The sequence below is a fragment of the Sceloporus occidentalis genome, unplaced genomic scaffold (genome assembly GCF_023333645.1).
Source record: "Sceloporus occidentalis isolate IW3139 unplaced genomic scaffold, rSceOcc1.0.p SCAF_1, whole genome shotgun sequence".
In the NCBI taxonomy this organism is placed as follows: Eukaryota; Metazoa; Chordata; class Lepidosauria; order Squamata; family Phrynosomatidae; genus Sceloporus; species Sceloporus occidentalis.
Genome location: NW_028316981.1, coordinates 126,763,137 through 126,789,025, shown reverse-complemented (window position 1 = coordinate 126,789,025; position 25,889 = coordinate 126,763,137). Strand labels below are relative to the sequence as shown.

Here is a 25,889-nt window from a genome sequence, read left to right as displayed (position 1 = left end):
TTATAACATGTTAAAATATGAATATGCATGAATATGTGGATGAAAATGAAACACACTAAAAAACAAAACTATTGTTATTTATATACAGTTGGCTCTCTGTATTGGTAGGGGTTCTGTTCTGGACCACTCTGGATAGTAAAAAACATGGGATCTCAACTCCCACGATTGTCAATGGACTCGTGGCATGCTTGCAACTTTGTTAGCATGAGCACATGTATGCACTACCATTGATAACAATGGGGCAGAGCCATCCACGGATGTTCCAATCCATAGATGGCTAGCGCCCCCCCCCCCCCCCATACAGAGAGTCAACTGTACTATGTTGAGTGGTGGTTTCATGACATCCACATGTAGATGTAAGGGGTACCCAAGAATAAAGAGCTTGAGTATCACTGTGCTAGTTGCTTTACTAGCAACACAGCACAACATGAACAGGTCATCCATGCTTGGTTCTATATGATATTATTAGCAACTGAGATCCTGGATTAAAAGCTTTATGGTTTGGCACTTTACTGCTGAAACAGTAATTTATACCAGCACCCTTTTTTGAAGAGGATAGACCTTTTGATGAGTTTAAAAAAATTAATGGAAAGCCTCAAGGGGAGTCGGGATAGAGGAATGGGGTGTGTGGGATGAGGGCATTGCAAATAAGGATTCTGCTCCCCAACTGACATTTTTCTTCAGTCCCCAAATTTCTAGCATTGCAGTAACTTCAAACTACAGTAACATATTTAGAAATAGAGGTTAGGCATCCAGAGAAAAGCAGGAGGCAAAGTTATCAAGGTTATACGAGCACAGCAAATAGAAGAGTCCTATGGGTGAATGATTTTCAATTTCTCACTCTGCAATGCTAGAAATTTGAAGACTGAAGGAAAATTTCAGTGGGGATAGTGTCAGAATTCCTATGTGGGGGCCAATGTTGTTATGTTGCCCCTCCCTATAGTTATACCCCTGAGGGAGGTCAAAACCCAGTACATTGCTTGGGAGCAAAACTCTGTGCAGAAAATCATGCACACAAACACACAAACACACACACACCTCCATAAATGTATGCCCTTAGAGTTTTTGTGCCATCTCCTCTCACTGTTGCTGTTCTGGTATATTTGAAGCACAAAGGCTATTGACTGTTACTAAACGGAGAAGTCAGACTTCAGAGGTTTCTAATCCCAGGGTTGGCTAGACACAGTCTCGTGTCTTCCTTGATTAAAGAAGTGCCACTCTAACACTTGTGAGGGATTCTCAAAGAGAAGGGTACTAAGGACTTTATCACCTAAGGTTAGTAAATTGGAATTATGGTAAGATAATAGTGTCGTTGTCCTTGACTTATCACAGGGTTGCCACTTTGCATTTCAATAGTTGCTGGAGTGCACCTTTTCATCAATGGGGAAAACCCATCAATAGCTCCCAATATTGCTGTTTTCCGATAAGATAAGTTGTGCAGTAGGTCCCTTCCACTACAGTTCCTATATTCTGGAAGTCAGGTGGAGTGAGTGCACATGTTTCTTCTCCTCTCTCCCTCTATTCCCAAGTAGCCACATATGTGCTAGGTAGAGCATACACAGGGAGGAAGGTGGGCTTAGAAAAGTTGAGTGTAGAAGTGTGAGTGGGAGAGCATGGATCGCCAAAGCAGCACTGTTGCTGATAAGTGTGATAGTGATTGTTTTCAAACTGGTGTATTCCTGTATTCTTCAACAATGTGATTGTAGTGACTCAATAGACTGGTGTGATTGAGACCTAAGATTCCTTCTTTTCTTTTCTTTTTCCATTTTGTCATCATACATGATAGCCCTAGAAATATAAAATTTAAAAAAGGAAAAAAAATTTCTAGGATTCTTGACATTAAAAAGCAAAAGAAAGCTGAAATTGCAATGGTCACTTAGGAGGCAAAATGTACTATTATTTTTTCTCCAAAGAGCAAAAGTACATGACCAAGGGAGACAGAGGAAGGAGGTGATATCCTGCCTGAGGAGCTAGGAAGAGATGTAGGATGTGAACTAAAGGTTGCCCCTTTGTCCTTTGAAAAGCTTTTAATAGGATTTATTTTTATTGTTGGTGTGCGTCTTCAAGTCAACTCTGACTTATGGTGACGCTGTCATACAGTTTCCTTGGCAAGACTGATTCAGAAGAGGTTTGCCTTCGCCCTCCTCTGAGGCTGAAAGAGTAGCCCAAGGTCACCCAGTGGATTTCCATGACTAAGGAGAGATTCCTGGTCTCCTATTTCCACACTCAGAAACCATTTTTTATTACACTGAATCCTCCTTAATTTTAAAAAGTAGCATTCAAGACAGTGATCAGAAGCAGAAATTAACTCCCCCTCCTCTTAATAATAGTAATAATCAATTACTCCTGTTCATGGTTCTTTGGCCTAAGTTTGTGAATCTGCTTGCTTCTAACAGAAACCAAGTTCACAAGTCATATTTGAAAGCCCTTTTTTAAAAAAAATGAAATAATGTTTAACAATAAAAGGGAAAAAAATGGTTTTCCATTTGTGACTGGATGAGCTAACAGAACAACATTTGACTTTTCTCCTAGGTGCTGGGCAACACACCAGAATATGGCATTTTGGTGGATCATTCGAGGGCCCATATTATTTTCCATTGTTGTAAGGATTATTGTTTCATTTGTTTACTGTATTATATGTTTGAGCAATTTTTTTAATTTTTATGAAATGGAAATGTCTTCTATGTTCCTACATAATGATACTATTCTCCTATTATTTGCTTCTCTTTCTGTTTAATTCAATAAACAGAGATAGAGGGCCAACTTTAAAGGGTTTTAAAAAAAAAACAACCTAAATTTACACAGATGGAAGTGAAGAGGAAGAAATACAATGGGAAATTAGTCAGCAAGTCTTACAAAGCTTTTACTGTACATCTATATATGGTGCTGCTGTTCTTAAGAGAGAATTATGTATTTTGATACCTATTCAAATCACTGAGATAGCCTTTAGAGTATATACCGTATATACTCGACTATAAGTCAACCTCATGTATAAATCGAGGGCAGGCTTTGGGACCATAATTATGGATTTTGATATGACCTTTGGATAAATCGAGGATAAAACTTAGGGGCATGTAACAAAGGATCTAAAGCAAAGGAAAACAATGTCAAAGAACTTACAAAATTCCAGCAGGCATAACTGTATGTGTTCAGACTAAAGACTGACTGGATGAGAGAGTAGAGGGAGGACCGTGTTTCCAGGACAGATTATACTCTTGCCTTTCACCAAAGGATGGTTCTTTTTTTCATAAGACTTAAAGTACAGAACTTACATTGATCCATGGATAAGCTGACTTAGAGTTTTTGGGTCACTTTTTTTACTAAAATTTCTAGACTTATACATGAGTATGCATAGTATGTCCATAAGTGTTATGTGTGCACTTTTTCTTTGTGAATTCACCTTGGCACATGCCAAGGGCCTGTTATTAATCTTCAACAGGCGTGCTCCCCCCATTCTTGCCTTCCTTTTTCCTTTGCCCCCTCCATACATCAAAGAATCTTCAACAAAGCTGATTTTCTTCTTTCAAAAACATACTGAGTTTTAAAAAAGAGAGAGAAAGAGAGAGAGAATAGCAGAGTACACAATAAGAGCAATGGCAACAAAAAACATGTGTTAATAAGAAATGTCAAAAATTGCCTAAATCCTATTGTAGTGCTGTCTAGAATAAAATCATTGGATCCATTTGATTAATCTACATGATGACTCACCATTTCACAATTGTTTGAATGGGTCTGCTCTAGTTGGGATTAACAGGATGTCAATCATTGTCTTCATACATTTGCAGATTAAATAGCTGGACAATGTTGCATTTTGGTGAAACTAACTGAAATATGTGTTTTTCTTAAGGTGAACTTCTGTATCTTCCTAAACATCCTAAAGCTGCTACTTTCCAAACTTAAAGCCCAACAAATGAATTTTCGTGATTACAAATTCAGGTGGGTATTACAATAGTTTGCCATAGCCTTCTATATGGTCTTTTACACACAGACGCAATGTTTCCTAGAAAATGCAGTCACAATTGCAAGGAGGAACAGGCACTTTTGAAAGCACTTTTACAAATCAAACATGCAGCCAAGAAATTGTCTGATATTGCTTGGCAGTAATGACTGGTGCCCATTAAAATAGATGCCACCCTCTTAAGGTAGGAAAATATGCTCCACCCATAGTGTTCCAGGTCCTTCTGAATAGCTTTTTTCGAACAAATCACTGCAATTTAGAAACAAATCAAATGTTATAAATTTCCTACATGTCCTTTTGCTACATAAACATTAAATTCCTATTGAGGCTGTTCCTGCTCAATGCCTGAATTCCTATTGTTCTGAATCGGCAGCCTGGATCAAATGAATATTCACAATTGCTTGAGCAAAGTGTAGAACTGTTTGCATGCTTGGGGACCTTATGGACATGTGGAGCTTTCTACTCATATACAAGTCAGCACATGGTGCTGAGAGGCCAAAGTACACATCTCTCTCACTTGAATAAGGCTTCAGGAGGATCAAGTACACAATGATGTGGTAAGCCTCAAGGCTCTCCCACTTAAGGTGAAGCTTGCATAAGGGAAACCCCCTTTCCTTCCAAAAAGCATATTTATATATAGACAGTCCACATGTTAGGGAGAAACTTAAAATAGGTCTTTAGACATGTCTATTAAAACTAATACATAGATGAAGATTGACAGTTCAAAGAAATAAATTCAAAAATTCCAATATTATCTAGAATCTGGATTTCTTGCTGAGTTTTGCAAGGATATAATTTATTTTTTAAACTTTTATTTTAAGATTGGCAAGATCAACCCTTGTGTTAATACCATTACTTGGGATTCATGAGATTGTGTTTAGCTTCATCATAGATGAACAAATTGAAGGCTTTTCCAGACACATAAGAACCTTCGTTCAACTGACAATCGGCTCCTTCCATGTAAGTTATCAATGGTGATGGGGGAAAATAATAAATGTCATTCTCTATATATGAGGGAAGAAATCACTGTCAAGCCAAAATCATAGAAAAAATAGGAGGAAAGAACATTCTTTAAGAAGGAGAAAAGAGGCATATTAAAATAAAGAAAAAGAGAACATTGGGTTGAATATTTTTGTGAAACTTCTAATTTAAGAAATGGCATCCAGTGCTACACAAACTCCCATTTATGACATCCCTTCTGGATCCTCATGTGATTTCTCAATTTTGTCATCTTGTCTATTTGCCAGATTGTTTCCAAACATGCTGTAAGAGTAGCAATGGCTGCCAAATTATTCCTGGCACCCATCCTAGATCAATAATAAATTTGTCTTGTGTGGTTATCTTTCCCTTCAATGTACACATAAAATATGGTTAATAGGTACAATTATAATTCATAAATAACAATGCCTTCACAGGGAGTTGAAATTTCCTTTTAATACACTTCTGTTGCTAGGCATTGACAACAAAACACTATAAAACCTTCTTAAAAGAAGCCACAGATGCAACACCTGGCTCAACCCCTCATTATTACTTTTCAGTTGCCACTGTAGGAACCATTCCCCATGTACATTTAGGTATGCACAGTATTTTTGTACCATCCAGTTAAGCGAATCCAATGGGCAGAGCTCTTAGATCAACAATGTGCAATAGAATAATTGAAGGCCTGGTACAGACAAGCAGGAAGGGATGGCAAGATGCCACCCTTTTCTGCCCTGGATCATTACCATAGCAACTGCATGGCCGCAGCAACAATTTACCCCCAAAAGGAGCTGCGAAATACAGCTCCTTTTGGCGACACTACCAAAGCGCCATTGGCGCCCTGGCATGCATCGATGATGCAAGCGCGGTGCTGCGACGTGCGGATGCTGTGCCACGCTTTGCTGTCATGGCGGCCCCTGTGTGGACGGAAGGCTGCCATGATGGCGGCGTTCATACAGACTAGGGTTCGGGAGCATGCGGTTGCTGCGTGCTCCCAAACTGTAGAATCGCTGCCAGGACGCTGCTTCCTGCCCATATGTACTGAGTCTAAGAATCCCAGAATCTCTCAGAATATTCCAACCAGCCTATCTCCTGGCATGCTGCTTGGGAGATGCTAGGAATTATAATCCAAAAAGTAACATTACTGAAGTTTGGAATGATTGATACAATACTGAAATCCAACAGAGAAGACAGCATAATACCAAGACAGAACAGCATTAAGTCAAAACTTAAGACTAAAATCCATCTGAATATAGTTTCTCAGCAAGCATTCCCTGAAACCAGGGATGTAGCCAGGATTTTAGGAAGGGGGGGGGGGTCCAGACTAAGTGCCACCATTATAATAGGGCTTGGGTGCGGCGGCGCAGCAGCACACACCATTCATTTTTCAAATGGAAGGGGGGGTCCGGACCCCAAGACCCCCCCCCCCTTGGCTACGTCCCTGCTGAAACCCTAGTATGAGTGACCGTGACTGGGCGAAAATACTCTTTTTTTAAAGCTGTAGATATAATAATTTTTATGCAGGGTTTCTCTGAAACCTGAACATTATTTTAAAGTTTTCTTCAGGGTAAAAGGCTTGAGAAAGATTGTATCAGAAGAATAGTTAGTTTTGAGATCTATAATATTCTGAACATAATTTAAAAGGCCTTGGAAAATAATATGACACCAAAAAAAGAAAAGGAAAAAAAGAGTTCTAACCCAGATGACAAGTGAGCCTCTCAAGGGAGGGTACCCCCAAAATGAAGTACTACTACAAAAATGTCCTCTTCCAAAGTAACCTCCTGTCTCTTCCCTCATTTAGTTGGGGACTCTGGACATACATAAATCAAATATCATACCATTTAGACTTCCACCAATATTTCTCTACAAAAATAACCTAACAAAGAAAAGGATAAAAATGTTTGTCAGCCTACATTTACCAGATATTTACCAGATACTAAATATGCCATGCACTGAAATATCTTTGCAGTTGTGGGCCATTGCTACTTAGTATGTAAGTCTCATTAAAATCTTCATGCAATTTTTAAAAAAGTGAATATTAGAAAAGGGGCATATTTTTAAACACAGAGAAGCATTAACATCTGGAATCTATCACCAGAAGTGGTGGAGTCCATTCTACCACCTTAGCATCCAGTCACTTCATACTCCAATATTTGTTCTTCTGCACTCCAAGTGCTCTTCTTCCTCTGTTGGTAGATGGTTTTGAAGAGCAGCACATTGTAGACCCATAACTAAATGCCACATCGGCATCCTGAAACCATATGGCATATAATTTTTGAGAACTGCTACTTGGGAAGTTTTCTTGAATATGGAAAAACAGTAAGAACTGGCAAAGAGATACTGGGATGCTTACTTGTAGAATACACTGAATGAATAGCAATTCAGGGAAGAACTTTCAGAACAAGTGTTTAGAAATTATGAACCATTATTGTCTTCAAGATATTTGTTACTCTGCCTTCTGTACTAATTTATAAATATAGTAAGAGTTGCATATGCTTTATAGCTCATTCATTATCTACTGCTAAACTACAAATTCAAATTTGCTTGGGGATTTGTTAGTCTGAAGAAATGAGATGCTTGGAGTAAGTAAAGTGGTGCCATCAATGCAATGTTTTTCACTGGAAATGATACACCATCTTTCAGGCTGCATCTGCCTGGGGATAAATTCTTTTATGTCTTAGATATCTTCATGATCTTGCCAGCAGTCACAAATCATATGCAATAAAATCAGATTTTCACCATCCAAGTAGAGATGGTTCTTCTTTGATGTTTTTAACCTGTAAGGGCACTAATAGGCAGAGGAGATAGTGAACTCCTGATCTTTTAGATAGCAGTCTACTTAATGTAGACCTTTAGCATTAATAATTAGGTTTTTTTAAAAAGTCATAACAACAAAAGTTGAGCCAGTACTGATGGGAAGGAAGTATAGGTGAATATTTTAAAAAATGTTTAAAGTAAGTGAGGATGATGTTTAGAGATAAGGAATAGAAGAGAAGGGGAAAGAAAGCTAAGCAATAGGATGGATGTTTTTATGTGGAAGATATTTGTATAGTGGGAATGGAAGGGAAGGATAAGAAGGTCTGAGAAGGTATAAGTAAAGAGAAAAAAAGAAGATTTGAGAATGTGAATTATAAGAAAGAATTGGAATGAAGATATTGAGGGGAAGGTATGTTAGTGGATGTATGGGATTGATGTGTGATGGAACATCAGTATCAGTATGTTAATAAGTATATGTTTTGGTCTAGTGTGATATGTGTTGTTTTTTGTAAGTGCATAAATATTTAATAAAACTATTTAAAAATAAATAAACTTGATGTGGACCTTGGGAGGTTTCCCTTTCACATCCTTGGAAGAGTTAATTTCACATCATGAAAGTAATTTTTGCCCTCAGACATCAGACTTGCACAATGTTTCTTGTACAATCTAATGTGAAAAGCACAGATTAGATAAAAATGATATATTTCACCGGACTGATTGTACTGGTTTCAAATTCCAAGCCAGCCACTTCCTCAAGCAAAATTGTTCAGAGCTAAAGAGAACACATAATAGGCTACGGATGCAGGTTTGATGTCTTGTGTTAGTCACATGATTGCTGGGAGATGAAGCTGATTGTGGAGCAAGAGGAAGTTAGTTGTGCTAATGTGCCACTTAGCAATACAGTGGCTTGGGTTTCAGGTGTTTTAGGAACAATATTCTATGATTGCATAAACTCAGCAATGAATGGCAACTTCCACTCAAATCTAATTTACCGTCTCTCTTGCTCTCTCTGTTGCAGGGATTTCTTGTAGCACTTTTATACTGCTTTTCTAATGGAGAGGTAGGCTATACGGTTATAACTTTATTTCTAACCATTTGTTTTTCCGCTTCCCCCTCTCCAAATTGGGAATGAAGACAGGAGAAGGAAGCAGGTTCAGACATTTAACATGTAAAACAAAGCCAAGCAAAACAAAACAAAACAAAAAACGAGTAATGAGTGTGAGTGCATTAACCTATAGATAACTACAGTGGACCCTTGTTATACGCTGGGGTTTGGTTCCAAGATCTCCTGTGGATAACAAAATCTGTGGGTGCTCAAGTCCCATTAAATATAATGAAATAGCATAATGGTGTCCCTTATACAAATGGAAAATCAAGGTTTGATATTTGAAATGTATACTTTTTTTTTTAACATTTTCAAACCATGGATGCTTAAATCTGTGTATAAAAAATCGTGTATAAGAAGGGCCGACTCCATGTCTGTCCCTTGCACTTATCCTGTCAAGCGCTTCCACCTGCTCAATGCTTGCTCTTGTAAGCACACAAAATACATACACTGAAAACGCAATGGCCATGTGGCCCCACAACTGGCAGCTCTGAGATGCAGTGCTACCAGGAAACATGCCTTAATGACTAGGAAAGGCACCATTCCATATCGCCTCTCACTGGCCAGTTATGAAGGGTCAGTTAAATGAGCAACCTTTCATTCTGCAGACCCCAACCTAGCCTGCTCTTAAGTCTTCCCCAGGCTGCAGTGAATCCATCCAGTTCATCACCACTAGCAACGAGAACATAAGTCAGTTAGTCAGATCTTAAGGTCTTAACCTGCTCTTATGGCAATATGAAGTAAACCCCATTATCCCATTCCTACTTGTGCTGTAAATGCAACAAATGTGGTAGAAGGACAGGTTGCTGCTGTGGGAAGTTGTATGGCAGCTGGACAGGACCTGTGCTTTAAAATCTATCCCATGGCCAAATCCTATTAATTATTCCTGTTCTTGGATGCATCTACACTGTAGAAATAATGCAGTTTGACACCACTTTAAGTTCTGTGGCTCCATCCTATGGAATCCAGGGATTTGTAGTTTTACAAGGTCTTTAGCCTTTTTTGTCAAACAAAACTACAAATGCCAGGATTCTGTAGGATGGTTCCATGGCATTTAAAATGGTGTCAAACTGTATTATTTTTACAGTGTAGAGGCACCCCTTCAGGAGATGTCTCATTCCTGCTTCCATTCTCCTTATAGGCAGGATGGGGCAAAATACCTCCATGGCTTGTCATCAAGGTGAACAGTCTCCCAAGATATGCCCCAAAATGGTGTTTGATCTTCCTGGCTGAGTGGTGTTTTCTGAGGTTACTGGGTATTTTGTTATGGGAAAGCTAATATCTGATTAAAGATGCCAGAACGTGTTAAAGTTACTTCTTCAGATTTCAGCTCCCAGAATTTCCCAACCCCAATGGCTCTCCTGGCTGGGGGGGATTCTGGAAGACGTAGTCCAAAGCATTAACTTTTTCAAGCTTTGAAGGAGTAACTAAATTTTCCATGATTGTGAAAGTCAGAGAGACAGTACAGCAAAGCAAGCTGTGGTTCTGGCTCAAGATAAGTGCCCAGCTTCTCATGCCAGTTGGAAAGATGTCATAGTATGATGGTTTCCATGTTGGTGTAGTGGCAAATTCAAGAAGCTATCCAGGAATCTGAACCTATTATGGGGATATGGCTTAGAACCAAACTTTGAACTGAAACCTGGAGTGGACTTCCACTCACATGGAAGCCACTGGCTACCACTGGTCTGACATGTCATGTGGCATACTGGCATAGAGATGAGTGGGTCTTGGGAGGATATTTCATGACTGTTGCATTCGTTGTGAAACATTCTGCACCCTTTACAGTGACTGTTCATGCCTGTTAGCCAAATAATGTGTGATTGTTTGCAAGGAATGGATGTTAGCATATGTGAAAGAGACCAGTCCTCCATCACCACATCAACTGGGCTGACCTCCTTGTGCATATTTGGGATAGAATTGAAATAGGGCTGACAAATTCAGATACACGTTCCAAGTGCAAATCACCCTAATGTCATGCAGTGCAGATGGATGGCACCTCTGTTTGCATGCAGATGGATAGACTGGGTATACAGAATGTCCCCCTGGATAGTCAGTGAAGTATTCACATTGTACAGATGTAAATTTTATGATCCTGTAGTCTGTACCATACCAGTCTCCCTGGCTGCTTTCATTCTTTTCCCAGGTAAAAGCTGAACTGCACAAGCAATGGTCTCGTTTCTTGCTGGCTTACCCTTTTGTCTGCATGCCCTGCTTTCTTGGAAAGAACATCAAGCAACTGGGGAGGTATCCAAAGAAATCTCATTTGAGCAAAAATGGCTTCTCCCTGGAGATGACACCTCCTCCTCCTCAGAATATCCAAGTGGCAAATCAGAGGACAGGCAGGTGCAACATGGAGCTAAGCCCCCCATTGAGGCACAATCCAAGAGCAAGCATCTCAGACAGCAGTGAAGGAGAAGTTACAACTGGGGAGACTACAGAAGAGGTCTTTGAAGAAAGCGAGATTTAGACTGGTAATAAATGTAAAATAAACAAAGGGGTGCTACTGAGAATTGGCGAGGAATGCTATATCATGCCTTGTAGGGACGTGAATGCATCCAGGGTTAGGAAAGGATGAAAACAGCTTCCTAGCATTTTTTCTCCAATCTGTTATTTATTGTGTTGGTCAAAACATAACCTGGGAGCTGCATGACATGTTTTACCCTTGATTCTCCGGATGTCCAGTGTGGAATTCACGGAATGCAAGGGATGGAGTGAGCATCCTATAAGAATTACCTGCTTCTCCCACATTTCTTCTGGACCACCCAGTATTGAACCTCATCAGAGACTGAAGGAACTATCTAGTTAAACCAAGGATCAAATCGCATGGGGCTGCTTTTGCACTTCCCATAAAGGACATCAGTAGCTTTTGTGATGTTGTTGAAGACGTTGCTGAATTCCCTTCACCCCACCCCAGCAGTGAAAAAAATGAACTGGATTGATAGTTGGGTTACACACAGCACATTTAGAAGATTGCGTATACATATTTGCTATAACAACAACAACAACAACAACAACAACAAAACTCTGAACTGACTTGTTTTTAGTGCACAGTTGTTAAGGTGTCTTCTAATACTTTCAAGGTAGAAAATTACTTTATAGTCCTTACCTTCCCCAAATGCCTATACAGGAAGTCATTATTACTTTCACTTTACAGAGTGAGAAATAATTGGATTTGTTCAGAACAGAACTATCAGAGACACTTTAAAATTCCTAGATTGAAAGGGAAGACTGAGAGAATGTTACTCAAATGCATCTACAGTTGGCCCTTGATATCCACTGGGGTTTGGTTCCAGGACTTCCTGTGGCTATCAAAATCTGTGGATGCTCAAATCTCATTATATACAGTGGAGTAATAAAATGATGTCCCTTATATCAAATGGCAAAATCAAATCAAGGGTTGCTTTTTAGAATATTTTGTGTGTGTGAATATTTTCAAGCCATGGATGGTTGAATCTATGGCTGCAGAATCTGTGGATATGGAGGGCTGGCTGTACTTACCAAGCAGCCGGTCAAGGTATGTTATAACTTCTAAAATATAAGGGCCTAAATCTAATTGCTAGTCCCCCACTAGAAAAAAAGCCAGTTGAATCACTGGGATTTATGTATGTGTTGATATATCATTCAGCAATCAATTCTCTGATCTACTCTTGGGTAACTAGATTTAGGCCTCATGAGTGCATAAACAAGTAAGTGAACAGGAAAGGACTAGGTTAAACATTACATATGGTGCAATATAAAAAAAAAATTCTTCATTTTTCCCTCAGAGCTTGGGATCAATACTGCTTTGGGTTGCAATTTCCAGGAGCCCTGGACAGCACAAAATACTTACTGGGAGCTGTACTCAAAAAATAGAAATGCCAAGCTCAGTTTTGTTTCCTTTGAATGAATAGCAGTCACAGGAAGCACTGATCTTGTAGAGGACCAGCATGAATTAAAGCAGTACCCTTTTACCACTATCTGTGCTGTTCTTCAGAATCTTCCTGAGCTGCTTTCCTCCACATCAGAGATAAAAGATGTGCACTCCAGCCTCCTGGCTGCCTACTTACCTGCCTGCTGTCCCTGAGTCATAAGAAACTGCTTGGTTCTGCCCCCAAGTCGAGGCATGGCCCAAGTGCCAGTCTTTTTATTTGAAGAGGTAGCAATCCTGCCACATGGTCCTGCCTGGATTTTCACAGATTCAAAGTGTGAAGATGCAACATATCTCACTACATGCTGTGACAACAATCTGCTCAAAAGACAAGTTTTCCTAGATGTGTGATGAGACATGCCCTTAGTGGATTCAGTGACAATGCATGTGACAGTTCATTTAATTGTAATTTACCTCAGAAGTGAATTCATTGAGGAATAAATAGTTGTTACCCTTGACATAAGCTAAAATCAACATGGTTTAGTTAGTGGTTTAAACATTGGACTATGATTTTGGAGACCATGGTTTGACTCTCCACTTGACCATTGAAACCCACTGGGTGACCTTGGGCAAGTCACATTCTCTCAGCCTCAGAGGAAGGCAAAGGCAAACCCCTTCTGAACAAATTCTGCCAAGAAAACCCTGTGATATATTCACATTAGGGTCACCATAAATCAGAAATGACTTTGAGACAAAGAACAATAACCACCTTTGACATAACAAAAATATACACCATTGGTCTCATGATGCAAAAGAAATTGGCCAAATCCTGCATTGGGAGATGCAACTATGATGATGGAGCTCTGTGACTGTAGCTAGTCCGAAATGCTATCCCAAAAACCCTACCTCTGCAGCCAGACAGTTCCTTTCTGAGGCACTGAAGATCAGGATGGCCAACCCTCTCCCAGCAATGAGGTGCAATGAGATCGCCAGTGCTCCAAAAACCCCTCTGTTGGAGCTTAAGAATCCCTGGTGAAACACTGGTTAAATGCCAGTACTGCAGCCTCTCACAGCAACAAGGTTGTGAGTTTGATCCCAGGCAGGGATCCAGAGTAAACTCAGCCTTGCATCCTTCTGTAGGTTGCCAAAATGAGTACCCAGATTGTTGGTGGCAATTGGCTTACACATTGTAAACTGGTTAGGGAGTGCTTAAATGCACTAATAAGTGGCATAGAAATGTACTTGCTATTGCTTGGCATCAAAAATTGGTTTCTAGGGGAATACTCTTAGTTGCTGACTGTAAACATGAATTCCAGTAGTTACAATGTCGTAAGTCCAGCATATGACAATGTAAATACTGAGAGGGCTCTCAGTTGTTGTTAGGAACTAAGGAATTCAAATTTCTGCTGCTTCAGAAATATGAAACTGAGCAGAGTGAAAGGATCAAGTCTCAATATAAATGGGGGGGGGGGGGGGGGAGGCCTGATAATTTCCCATACAGAAATAAGATAGATATTTCTGTCTTGTGGTGAAGGAGGAGATCAAAATAGGAGGCGAATGAGAAGAACTGGTACATTTTCTACTGGATACATAGGTCAGGGCCTGATAGGTGTATGTGTGTGTGTGCTTAAACTTATTGCGAACAGTCTGGTATAGTATGGCATTCATAAGCATATGATTTCAGAGTCTGTTGACAGACAATGCATTAAAGAACAGACAGACATATTACTCAGTAAGCCTGTTTTATTATTTTTCAAGGTTTTTTTTTTTAAAAGGAGAAATACGGTTTAGTAAGATTCCATTCATTTCAAGGCTACTAGTTTCCTGTGGCTTTCTGTAACCTTTTGTGGGGTTCCTGAAATCCATTTGATTTAAGAACATTCATCTTTCAAGGTATGTTTTCAGATATTTTTAACAGGATAATTGCTCAGCCATGACCTTGGGCAAGCCACACTGTCTCAGCCTCAGAGGAAGACAATATCAAACCCTCTCTGAACAAACAGTGCCAAGAAAATCCACAATAGGTTCACCATAAGACAGAGTCAACGTGCAACAACATATTGCTATGATTGCCTTTTTTGGTAGAATCATGCATGGGCATCATCCTGCAGAGCTACACAATAGCTGATGATTTAAATAATAATTTTTAAAAATCATCTTTGCTTGCCTATGTCTTCCAGTCTTCTCTTGCCATTATTTCCTTATATCTTAGGAGCAAGCCTTGATAGAGAATCATACTGTATCTTGATAGAAAATTTCACTGGACCATTGAATGAAATGAACAAAATGACCATCTGAGTTGCAAACTCACTGGACAAAATCCAAAGAACATTGTACTTAAGCCCTACTGAAATTAATGTAACTTATTTCCATATAATTGTGCTTATAATCACACAGCCTCTGTGCTAGAAACCTCTGTTCCTCTGAGGCCAGCCTGAACACTCTGGGATTCATCTCCCTGCTGACGTGCTAAAGTAGTGTTTACACAGAAGGAAGATGGAGAATGTCCAACATGTCTCTGTTCCATATCATTATATTGGTCAGACAACTCCCTAGATAATAAGAGGAGGCAATTAATTAAATAAATCCCTGAACTCAAACCAGGGAGGGAGGACTGAACGGGTTATATGCAAAGCTCTTTGGCACAGAACTTCTGTAGGTATTATCTTCAAAGACGCAGAAACTAACAACATTACCCAGCAGGCTGTGTCTCTTCTGTGTTTCCTGATGATATTCCTGTGCCGTTCATGCTTGGCATTCACATATCCTGAAGCGATTCAGGAAATTATTCTGCACACAAACACAAGTGGGCCCCAGTGGCACGGTGGTTAAATGCCTGTATTGCAGCCACTCACTCACAAACCATAAGGTTGCAAGTTCAATACTAGTCAAAGGCTCAGGCTTGCATCCTTCCAAGGTTGCTAAAATGAGTACCCAGCTTGTTGGGGGCAATTGGCTTACAGTTGTAAACTGTTTAGAGACTGCTTAGGCGATATGAAGCGGTATATAAATAAAACTGCTATTGCTATTGCTATTGTATGTGTTTGTGTGTAAGAACTGTGGCGTTTTCACAAAAAACACTGGCTGGTATCCTAGATTGGCTGCTTAAATAATAATAATAAATAATAAATTTTTTATTTGTATACCGCTATTCCAATACAGATCACAGCGGTTTCCAACATTCAGAGTTCACAAAACAATAGTTACAACAAAAGCCCAACAAAGTGCAAACCCCCCTCCATACAAACAAAACCCAGCATGAACAACCAAAGACTATACAAAACTACAACAAAATAAAACCATAAAAAACCATACTATAGCTGGGTTGACAATATACATCATCGAAGGGGATTAGAATAACGTTGGTGCTCATGGGGGGGGACACAATCCATGAGCATACAATCCCCACACACCGACAATGTAACAAAGCTGCAACAGAGTAAGACTACTATCCAAGTCGTTCCTCTGCTGCAGACGCAGCTAATAGGATCCTGTTCCGTACAGCCATGCGCAATTACGCAGGTGTGCTGCTGTGAGTCTGTTGGCAGCAAGTCCTGGGTGAGTGCGCAGCTGCGCAGATGGAATCCACACCCAGGGAGCCGCTCCGGCAACAGCGGCAAACAAACGCAGTCCCTCGGGGCCTTAGAGGGGGCAGGACGAGGAGGTTCCCCAGCAAGCTGGTTTTATGGCATGCTGCTGCCACCGACACGCCTCTCCCCAGCTTCCCCCAGGTGTTCCTGGTCTCCCTCGGTCCTGGCAGAGCCGCTGTGAGTCCGTTGGCGGCAAGTCCTGGGTGAGTGCGCAGCTGCGCAGATGGAATCCACACCCAGGGAGCCGCTCTGGCAACAGCGGCAAACAAACGCAGTCCCTCGGGGCCTTAGAGGGGGAAGCTACATAACTACCTTAAAGCTGCTGCTACACTGCAGAATTAATGCAGTTTGTCACCACTTTAACTGCCATGGCTCAGTGTTATGGAAACCTGGGATTTGTAGTTTGTTGTGACACCAGAGCTCTCTGACAGAGAACACTAAATCTCTCACAAAACTACAAATCCTAGAATTCCATAGCACAGTTAAAGCAGGGGTGAACTGCATTAATTCTACAGTGTTGATGTAGCCATAGCTGCATAGTTAAGTAGCAGCTCCAAGCCTGACTTACCAGACAGGTAAGTCAGGCTTACTGACTTACTGCAAGTTGCAGGAGTTGTGTTCACCTGTCAACTGGGATGCAGTAGAGTGATGCTCCCACTCCCTCCCTCCAGCAATCTCTGGTGGGATGAGTATTCCACAGGGATCCTGCTTCTGGTTGTTGCAAAGTTCACCTGTGGAAAGATCAGTCTGGTGTGTCTCCCATCAAACCCTATCCCTTGAAGCAGCAGCTGATGTCTGGTAAGCCAGGACTGAGGGACTTTTGGAATCCCTATGCATTCCCTATATTATTGACTACATGGTGATTGTAACCACAAACTAGTCACAAATGTGTAATTCTAGGTTATGCATCCATATCAGGGTCTTGAATTCCAGCCACTGTTTCCAAGCAGCAACATGTAGGTTTTTGGGTGCAAGATTATTGTTTTTCTTCGCAAGAAACAGCAATCATACATAAGAAAAATCTCATACTACCCCCCCCTCAAAAAAAACCCCCTAGCACAGAAAACATGCACAACAAAACCATGTAGCTATTTCTGCTGGGTTTTGTGTAAGGTGTGTGTGTGTGTGTGTGTGTGTGATGAGATAATGTCGCTTCTTCCATGTGGTGTACTTTTTCATAATTTGTGCTATTGTGACACTGACTTTGGCCATTTCATTCAGATGCTTTGTCAATCCATTTGGAGTTGCTCCCAGAACATCTGTCACCACTAGAATCACAGTTTTTATATTGTTGTTTCTTGGTATCTAGGCCTCTTTGTTGGAATACAACTCCCAAGCCTGCAGCCTGAGATTTAGGGGGTTTATATATACTGTACCTTGGATCAAATATTGATCAGAACAGAGACTGCAGTCAAGAAATCAAAAGTAGATTAGGAATGGGAAGAGCAGAATTAGACAAAATTCTAAAGTGTACAGTCATACAACTGAGCAGCATAGTTAGAATAGACCAAGCCACTGTCTTCCCCATCACCATGTAAGGATGCAAGAGCATGACAGGGAAGAAAGCAGATAAGAAGAAAATCATCACATTTGAGATGTGCTGCTGGAGAAGAGTGCTGAGGATACTGTGCACAGCCAAAAAGACACATAGATAGGTTCCAGACAGATCACACCTGAACTCTTCCTAGGAGCCAACATGACAAAACTGAGATTGTCATACTTTGTCCAAATCGTGCAAAGGCATGGCTCACTAGAAAATGCAATAATGCTGGGAAAGATAGACAGTAGTAGAAAAAGAGGAAGACAGCATGCCAGATGGATGGATGCAGACAGAGAGGTCATGGGCCTCAATCTGAAGGACCTAAGCAGAGCAGTGGACGATTGGGGGCCTTGTTGATGTCTCATTTACAGGGTCACCATGAATCAGGGTCGACTCAAGGACAGTTAACAATAACAAGTACTGTATTCATCATGTGTGTGAAGCAGGTCCAGTAAAATGGGCTGGAACTGGGAGTCACCCCTTTAGCTACAATTCTTATTTTACACTGCATCTACACTGTACAAATAATACAGTTAGACACTCCTTTAAGTGCTGTAGCTCCATCCTATGGAATCTTGGGATTTGTAGTTTCACAAGGTTTTTATTCTGTAAAGTCAGTATTTCAAAATACCGTTATTAACTCTTGGCTTGAAGAATTTGGCAGTGTACTGATTAACCTAGGTTCAGGTTTCACTGAAGTGAAATTTTTGACCTGGGTTAGGGCACTTTAGACTCTTATGTAGGGGTTCATATGAATGAATACCAGGAGCCCTGGTGGCGCAGTGGTTAAATGCCAGCACTGCAGCCACAAGGTTGTGAGTTTGATCCCAGGGCTCCAGGGTTGACTCAGCCTTCCATCCTTTTGGAGGTCGGTAAAATGAGTACCCAGCTTGTTGGGGGAAAATGGCTTACAGATTGTAAACCACTTAGAGAGTTCTGAGTTCACTGATAAGCAGTATAGAAATGTACCTGCTATTGATATTGAATGCAGTGAGAAAAGGCAGTTCTTTCATCTTATCATAATAGTATTAGTATTAATTATACATATAGGAGCAGATTTGGCATTCTTCTTTATGGTAGCGGTGATGGTTGTCATGCATGCATGTGTGTATGTGTGAAAGATGGGCAGCCTGACAGAGACAAGAGACTCATCATCATGAGTATTCTCATCATGAGCACCCACCTGCAAATTGAAAAGGTGCAATTAAGATACAGGTTTGTTACATTAAATCCCCCCTTGTCGATATTTCTCTGGCACCTGTAAACACTTTAGAGCAAAGGCACTGCTTCATATACAGTTTATCAAGGAGCAAATGGATTTTGAGTTGCATGGAAATGCTGTTAATGGAGATGGCTCTTCTAACCACTAAGGCATGGCTGAGTTCCCAGCCACCTTGCAAAGAGGTTTCCACTTCTACAGTCCTGTCAGCGGACCTTCTCGCACACACATTCTGGGGACGGAAGGAGGACGCTCGTGTGCGCGTGCGTGCTGCAGAAAACAGAGTTTATCGCACACGAATACGTCCTCCAAGAGGTCCTGTTCTGTCCCCCGGCGCGCACCCGTTCGCGTCCAGTCCTGACGGGCGTGATTTTTGCCTGACGGATTATCCGTCACACGGACGCACACGAGCGTCCTCCTTCCATCCCCAGAACGTTTAAAATTGTGTGTGCGATAAGGTCCAGAGACACCTGCTCTTCATTCTATGTATGGATGGAAGAGTAGCTGCCTGTTTGCTCATTTATTTTGAAAGCTGAAAGGGGCTTGAATAAACCACCAGGCATTATAAAAGGAAGCAGTTTCTGTGGAGTCTTGGTAGCTGTGGAGACAAAGAAGTGCCCACCTTCACAGAAAGTAATAAAAGGGCATTAAAGGTTTAGCTCTTCAGTTACAGGTTGTATCATGAGATTATCTTCCTGTAGAATATTGAACTATAATCCATCAGTGGGAACAGAAAGAACCAAACTCCATGCTACTGACCTCGCAGCTCTGGTTGTTTTTTTTTAATTTGAGCTTTGAGATTAACTATAAAGGCAAGTCTGTGGGAAGTTTTATGGAAGAGTTGGCTATTGCCTTGAGCCTCATCTTGGGGGAAAGGTAGGATATAAATTAAATAGATAAATAATAAGATATAGAAAAATTAAATATTGGTTTAAGGAGGTGAAAAGAAAGCCTGAAGTCTTTTTCAATTAAATTAAAATGCAGATGAAGTCACTAGAGGAATAAAGGGCTTAGGGTGGAATTCAGCATGGGACTTAGGTCTATATAAGAGGACTTATGTCTGTTGGAAGTAGAACTGAACAGTTTCATAATGTCTGTATTGATCCAGGGCTGCTATGAAATTAATACAGAAAGCCAGAAAAGTGACCATTGTATCTTGGGACCAATGTGCAATGGGCACTGATGTGTACGCCAGTTGTACATATGGACAATGGCTAGGGACTGCCAATAGTGCATCAGCAGAGACCAATACGTGTCGGGACACTCTTGCCAGTGCCCTGATGAACATCTTTTCAATTCACTAGGGGTTTTTGTAGCACTTGTTCTATATAGCTAAGTATGTGCAAAGTTACACAACAGAGCATAATGTAGAATTGCTGCCACAGCTCCTGTTCTGAAGTTGTGCAAAAGCAATCAACAAAGGCCAGAATTATGTTAGTGACAAATGCAGGTGTAAAGTGCATTATGTATGGAAAACATTTTAGTGGCTATTGCCCAAGGCTATATCCCACTTTGGGAGACAGAAGCAGAGCTCTGGGTGGAAAGTGCACAATCCACAGTGGGTTTTGCTCTTTTCATAATATGGCCTGAGGCCACATTGTGGAACACACAGATGTCCAGTGCAGAACCTGTACCAATGTGCATCACATTGTGCAGTACAATTGCATGCAGCGTGTCAGCCATGCACATCTGGAGCTGAGCCACATATGCTGTGCTATAGTATTATCCAGTATAAAGACTGGCTGATGCATACCAAAAGTAACCCCATTAGCAGTTATTTATGCTCTGCTGCAGTGATGTGGGATCTCAGCCAATGTGTGCCATCAAGGCTCTTGAGTAAAATAAATAGCAGCCATGAGATATGAAAACCAGCATCTGCTGCTGAGCAGAGCATTGGATCATCTGGTTGGTCACTGCGTGAAAAGAATGCTGGACTAGATTAGCCTTTTGCCTGATCCACACCAGATCCTATTTTTTTACTGAATAACTGGCTAAAGAACAATATAAAACAGAGGACAGGAAAACTGATGGTTTTCACAATAGATGGGAGCAAACGGTATAATTTATTTTCTTAATTATTTGGAGTCAAGGATGTGCAGAAGGGAGATTTAGTTTAGAGATGGACAAAAAAAATGGCAAATGGGATTCAATGGAAGTACATAAATAAGTAACAACAAAGAGATCATGGATTCTGGTAGGTAGCTCAATGAAAACATCAATTCATTTGCTGAGAAAGGCAAACTTCCAGGGCATTAGGAAAAGGACTGAAAAAAGAGCATTAGAAAAAGGACTGAAAATAAAACTGCCACAGTGTGGTTACATTTGGAGCACTGTGGGTAACAGTGATAATGCCATCTCAGAAAAGATACAAGTCTGGAAAAGGTGCAGAAACTGGCGCTGCACCACAAATGATTAAGGGCAAACACTTCATTAAGAGAGAAGCTTGAAATACTGATAGCTTGGAAGGAAATATGACAACTGTGGTAGTTGATAGAAGTTTACATAATTTGGCACAGTATGGAAATAACGAGGAGGGGAGAGAGAATGGTCTTTCTTTCCCACTCCTATAATACCAGGAAGTGACACCAACTAATTAAATTCATTAACAGTAGATTCAAGACAGGCAAAATAAAGTATTACTAACCACAATACATACCTTTAAATGGCAGAGGTAGGCTACATCTGAATTTCTTAGCTGTGTTGGCTGAGTGAGAGATCTATTTTCAATATAAGTGTGCCATGGAAAATGGTTGCTGGTCTAGATAAGCCTTTGTATCAGGCCCTTGGGTCTTTTTGTCTCAGTCACAGAGAAAAGAAACTACACATAAAGAATTTGTAAGCTCCTCCAGCCATGACTCCTTTTTTCTTCAAAAGCAAGTGTGTAGCTTTCCAGACCACAGAAAACTGGAGAACTCTGCCAAAGACTTTTTGGATGAGTTCCAGAAGTGTAGGAGTGCTACTCACAAATGATCCATATTATTTGTTATTTTCTCGCAACCTCTGTCCGTCTACTTTAATTTATCTAATACTGTCCTGTTTTCCATGACCTGCAGTTCACAATCATTATCTTTGGCATAAAACTCAAAACAAGCACTTCTCCCAAATTTCACAAACTTTCCATCTCTAGCACTGCAGAAACTTAAAACTTCTTTTGATCATTTAGAAATACAATGTAGGGATTCAGATTAAGGAGGAGGCAAAGTGCTCAAGGCATGCAAATACAGCAAATTTTATGGGTTCTAGGTATGAACAGTTTTCAATATCTCACTCTCTGCAGTGCCAGAAATTTGGGCACTGAAAAAAATCATGAGGGAGGCAGAATTCTTATCTGAAGGGGCAATGCCCTTACTCCTCCCTCTGTACCTATAACCCTGTTTCACACCCACTTCATCATGAGTAAAAATAAAGCATTTGGAACAGACAGACAATTTAGCCTCACCTAAGCATGTACAAACACCACCAGCACTCTGATATTTCCCCCCGTTTCTTTTGAAATTGCTTATCAGAAAACAAATTCCCTTTGCATTTTGATTCGGGTGAAATTCCTGGTAACAGCTGCATAATTCTTTCCCCAGTCATAGAATTAAAATTTTCTGGTGTATATAAAGAGGTACAATGAAGAATTGGTGACACATTGCTCATCAAAGCCACTTTTTCATATGACAGAAACTTGGTGCGTTATTGCAATGGAGACAAAAAGAAAAGGGGGAGACAGACAGTCGGCCAGACCTGGCAAGCTATCCCCCACCCCGCCTCTCTGATCCACATGTAGTATAATCTTTCATCTGGTTCCTGCTTATGGGAAGAGATAGGATAGGAAATCAACTGGCCTTACATAATCAAATCCAAGAGGCCAGGTGAAAATAATCCTTTGGCCTACTTCAAATGAACATGGACTGTGGTAGGGAACAAATGTTACTGAGCAAATCAGAAGTTATAATCTCTGAAACATAATCCTGTTACTAATCCAGGGACATTAACGTTGGTTATTGATGTTGTTTATCCTGTTAGTACAAAGGGCCCACCTACCAAATCAAATAGTTATCCTTGCCATTCATTTTTCAATAAAATTATAGTTTGCATTTAGATTTCAGACTTCAAGCAAGGATTTCTGCACATTTTTGTAATGTATTTGAATCCAAATATATGTTGTCATATATCCTGCACTGGGAGACAAACATGTATCATGCAGCTACACCTCTAACCATGTTTCCTGATGCTAGCCCTGCATCCACCTTTAAGCAGTTCACCCTATCCCCCAACCATTTCGGCATTGTCAAAGAGCATGGAGATCAGTGAGAGCCCATCAACTTATTTTCCTGCAGCTGGATGTGCTGCAGGGATGTCATCTGCAAGAACCTCCCATGGAGGATGGAAGTCTCTGTGGATGCCTGTCACAACATGTCCAGCTATACAAAATCAGTTGGATATGCCTCGACTGATCTCTGATGCACAAAAACGGCTGTGTTGAGGCAAGGGCTTTGTGGCTTAAAAGATGTTTTATGGCTGAAACAGGCCTCTGACCTCCAGAATTGCCAAAAAAGTGAGTTGCAATGGTGTACTTCTGACAATCAGTGGTGCGCCTAGTATAAAAATGACACATGGTGTGGATCATTTTTAATATCCCCCTCCTTTCTTCAACAGCCTTTTCTGGGTCTGGCAGAGCTGCTGGAAAGGAAGAAAATTTGCTTTCTCACCTGGCCAGCAAACCCGCCAGACCCAGAAGGTAGCCACTGGTGGGAGTAAACTGCTTCTGTCAACTTTCCAGGTCTGGTGGAGCTGCTGGCTGGACAGAAAAAGGAGGAGACTCACTTTCCCATCCCACCACCAGACCTGCCAGGCCTGGAAGGCAGCCCCTTCTCACTAGCACACTGGGTGATTACCCTCTCTGAGGTGTCACCTGGTGCGATCCATCCTCTCTGCACCCCCTAGTGAGTACTCTGCTGACAATTAGAATTCACCTGCAAAGTTCCACCAACAATTATGAAAGTAAATGTCATTTGGAAGATTTAATCTTTACAGGAAGTATAAAATATAGCTCCAGATCTGTTCAGCTCTGATTCCCCCCTCCCTTTGTGCTGGAACTCCAATAAAACCCCCACATCTTGACAACTCCTATAATTGGGGTTCAGAGGAAGGTACATATGCTGAATTCACTGCATACACAAATGTTCCCTTGCTCATGTTAAAATGAAAGAATTACTCATAGAGGTATTCATGGAAGAGACAGCAATGTAAAACTAAACTCTCAAAATTTGCACTGATATTTTGCATTCTGACTGTAAATATGATAGGAGTGGAATCAAACATCTTCTAAAAAGTGTAGTACAACCTCAAATGGAATAAAAGTTCTTTAAAATGAGTTTGGAAATCTGGAAGGAGGCAAGAGATAATCAATATTTACCATACAAGGCAAAAGAGCCATGTTGGCATTAAGAACAATTCCAAGATCCATATTAGTGGAATATCTTTATAAAAAGGCTCAAAAATGTGTTGAATCTTTAGATCTCCAGATCTCATCATTAGACAAGATGTCAGAAAAGGCAGGTTGGTTGTGGGAGGGAAGGGAGAAAAAGACTTGATGTTATAATAGTTGACTCTAGAGAATCAGGCCTTGTCAAATAAAGATGATATGTTTGCCTTATGAGTTTGGCTGTTGAAACTGTAAGCATACTTCTGTAAGGCATGGTCTCATATGATCCTGTTTTAAATATGACTATGTTTCCACTATTATGTCAGGAAAGTATATACACCATGAAGTCCATAATATAGATAGAAGTAGGTTTATTCTGAGGCTCAAGCTGAGAAGAAAATGAAACACAGAGATATGCTGTTATATGTATCTTGTAATTATGGTGTACATGGACAAGAATAATTGAAGATACAAATTATGAAACTGATCATTAGATTTTTTTAAAAAGGAACATATTGACTGAATCCAGATGAGCTATGATACTTGAGGCAAAAGTTAATTATCTTTTCTGGTTAAGTATCCCAATCTGATGAACACAGACTACACAGGCACAAATTAGGATATAAATTCCTTATACACTGTTGGTATCAACTAGGGTTTGGTTCCAGGACCTGCTGTGGATACCAAAACCCATTGCTGTTCAAATCCCATTAAATACAATAGCTAAAAATTGTGTCCCTTGTACAAAATGGCAAAATCAAGGCTTGCTTTTTGTAATTTATATATTTTCTGAATACTTTCAAGCCATGGATGTGTGAGTCCATGGATAAGGAATCCATGGATATGGGGGGCCAGCTGTCATCCCTTTTTGTTTTTCTTTTCCCAAACCCAAAGGTAAGTGTCATGAACCCACCTGTAATCTGTTAAATTTCTCATGAAGCAAAGTGAAGCCTTTACCCCCTATTTAAATCCAAGACTTTGATCCAGATTGGGAACTTAGTGGCAGGCACAGGTTAAAAACCTCACATCAGCCATGGTTACCTTTGACTAAGGAAGAAGAAGAAGAGATGTAGGCACATTCAATAAAGAAAGTATAGGATTATTAATCTCTAGGCACAGTTATGGCCTTCTATAATTTAGATGGTTTGGGTGTGCCATTTGAAGGGGCTTAAATCAGTGACATCATGGGCTGAAACAGATGGCTTTCAGGAACCTTTTGGTGGTTGAAGCATATCTTTGCAACAATTATCTACACCATGTAAGGTCATCAAGGAAAAACAAGTAAACAAATTATACTAGAAAGAGTAGTTTAGGTCCCCTTCTACAAACAAATTCTTCAGAGTAAGAGACTTAATATATCTCTAAGGTCAAAAGCATGCCATTAGCTTGTAAACAGAAAATGAGACAATTTATACTATGTCTTCAGAAGATAGAGAACGTACTTTGCAATGTTAGACAACAGGACACAATTAGCCAAACTGA

General features: G+C 40.5%; 1 protein-coding gene across 1 annotated transcript in view; it reads left to right on the top strand.

The window, feature by feature from the left end:
- Positions 1 to 11,335, top strand: part of GLP2R (glucagon like peptide 2 receptor) — a 39,472-nt gene extending 28,137 nt beyond the window's left edge. Inside the window, exons 9-13 of the mRNA XM_089523467.1 lie at positions 2,533 to 2,602; positions 3,848 to 3,936; positions 4,780 to 4,918; positions 8,712 to 8,753; positions 10,942 to 11,335. Coding sequence (XP_089379593.1) covers positions 2,533 to 2,602; positions 3,848 to 3,936; positions 4,780 to 4,918; positions 8,712 to 8,753; positions 10,942 to 11,265 — 664 coding nt within the window. The 3' untranslated portion in view covers positions 11,266 to 11,335. The remainder of the gene's footprint in view (positions 1 to 2,532; positions 2,603 to 3,847; positions 3,937 to 4,779; positions 4,919 to 8,711; positions 8,754 to 10,941) is intronic.
- The last annotated feature ends 14,554 nt before the right edge of the window (positions 11,336 to 25,889 follow it).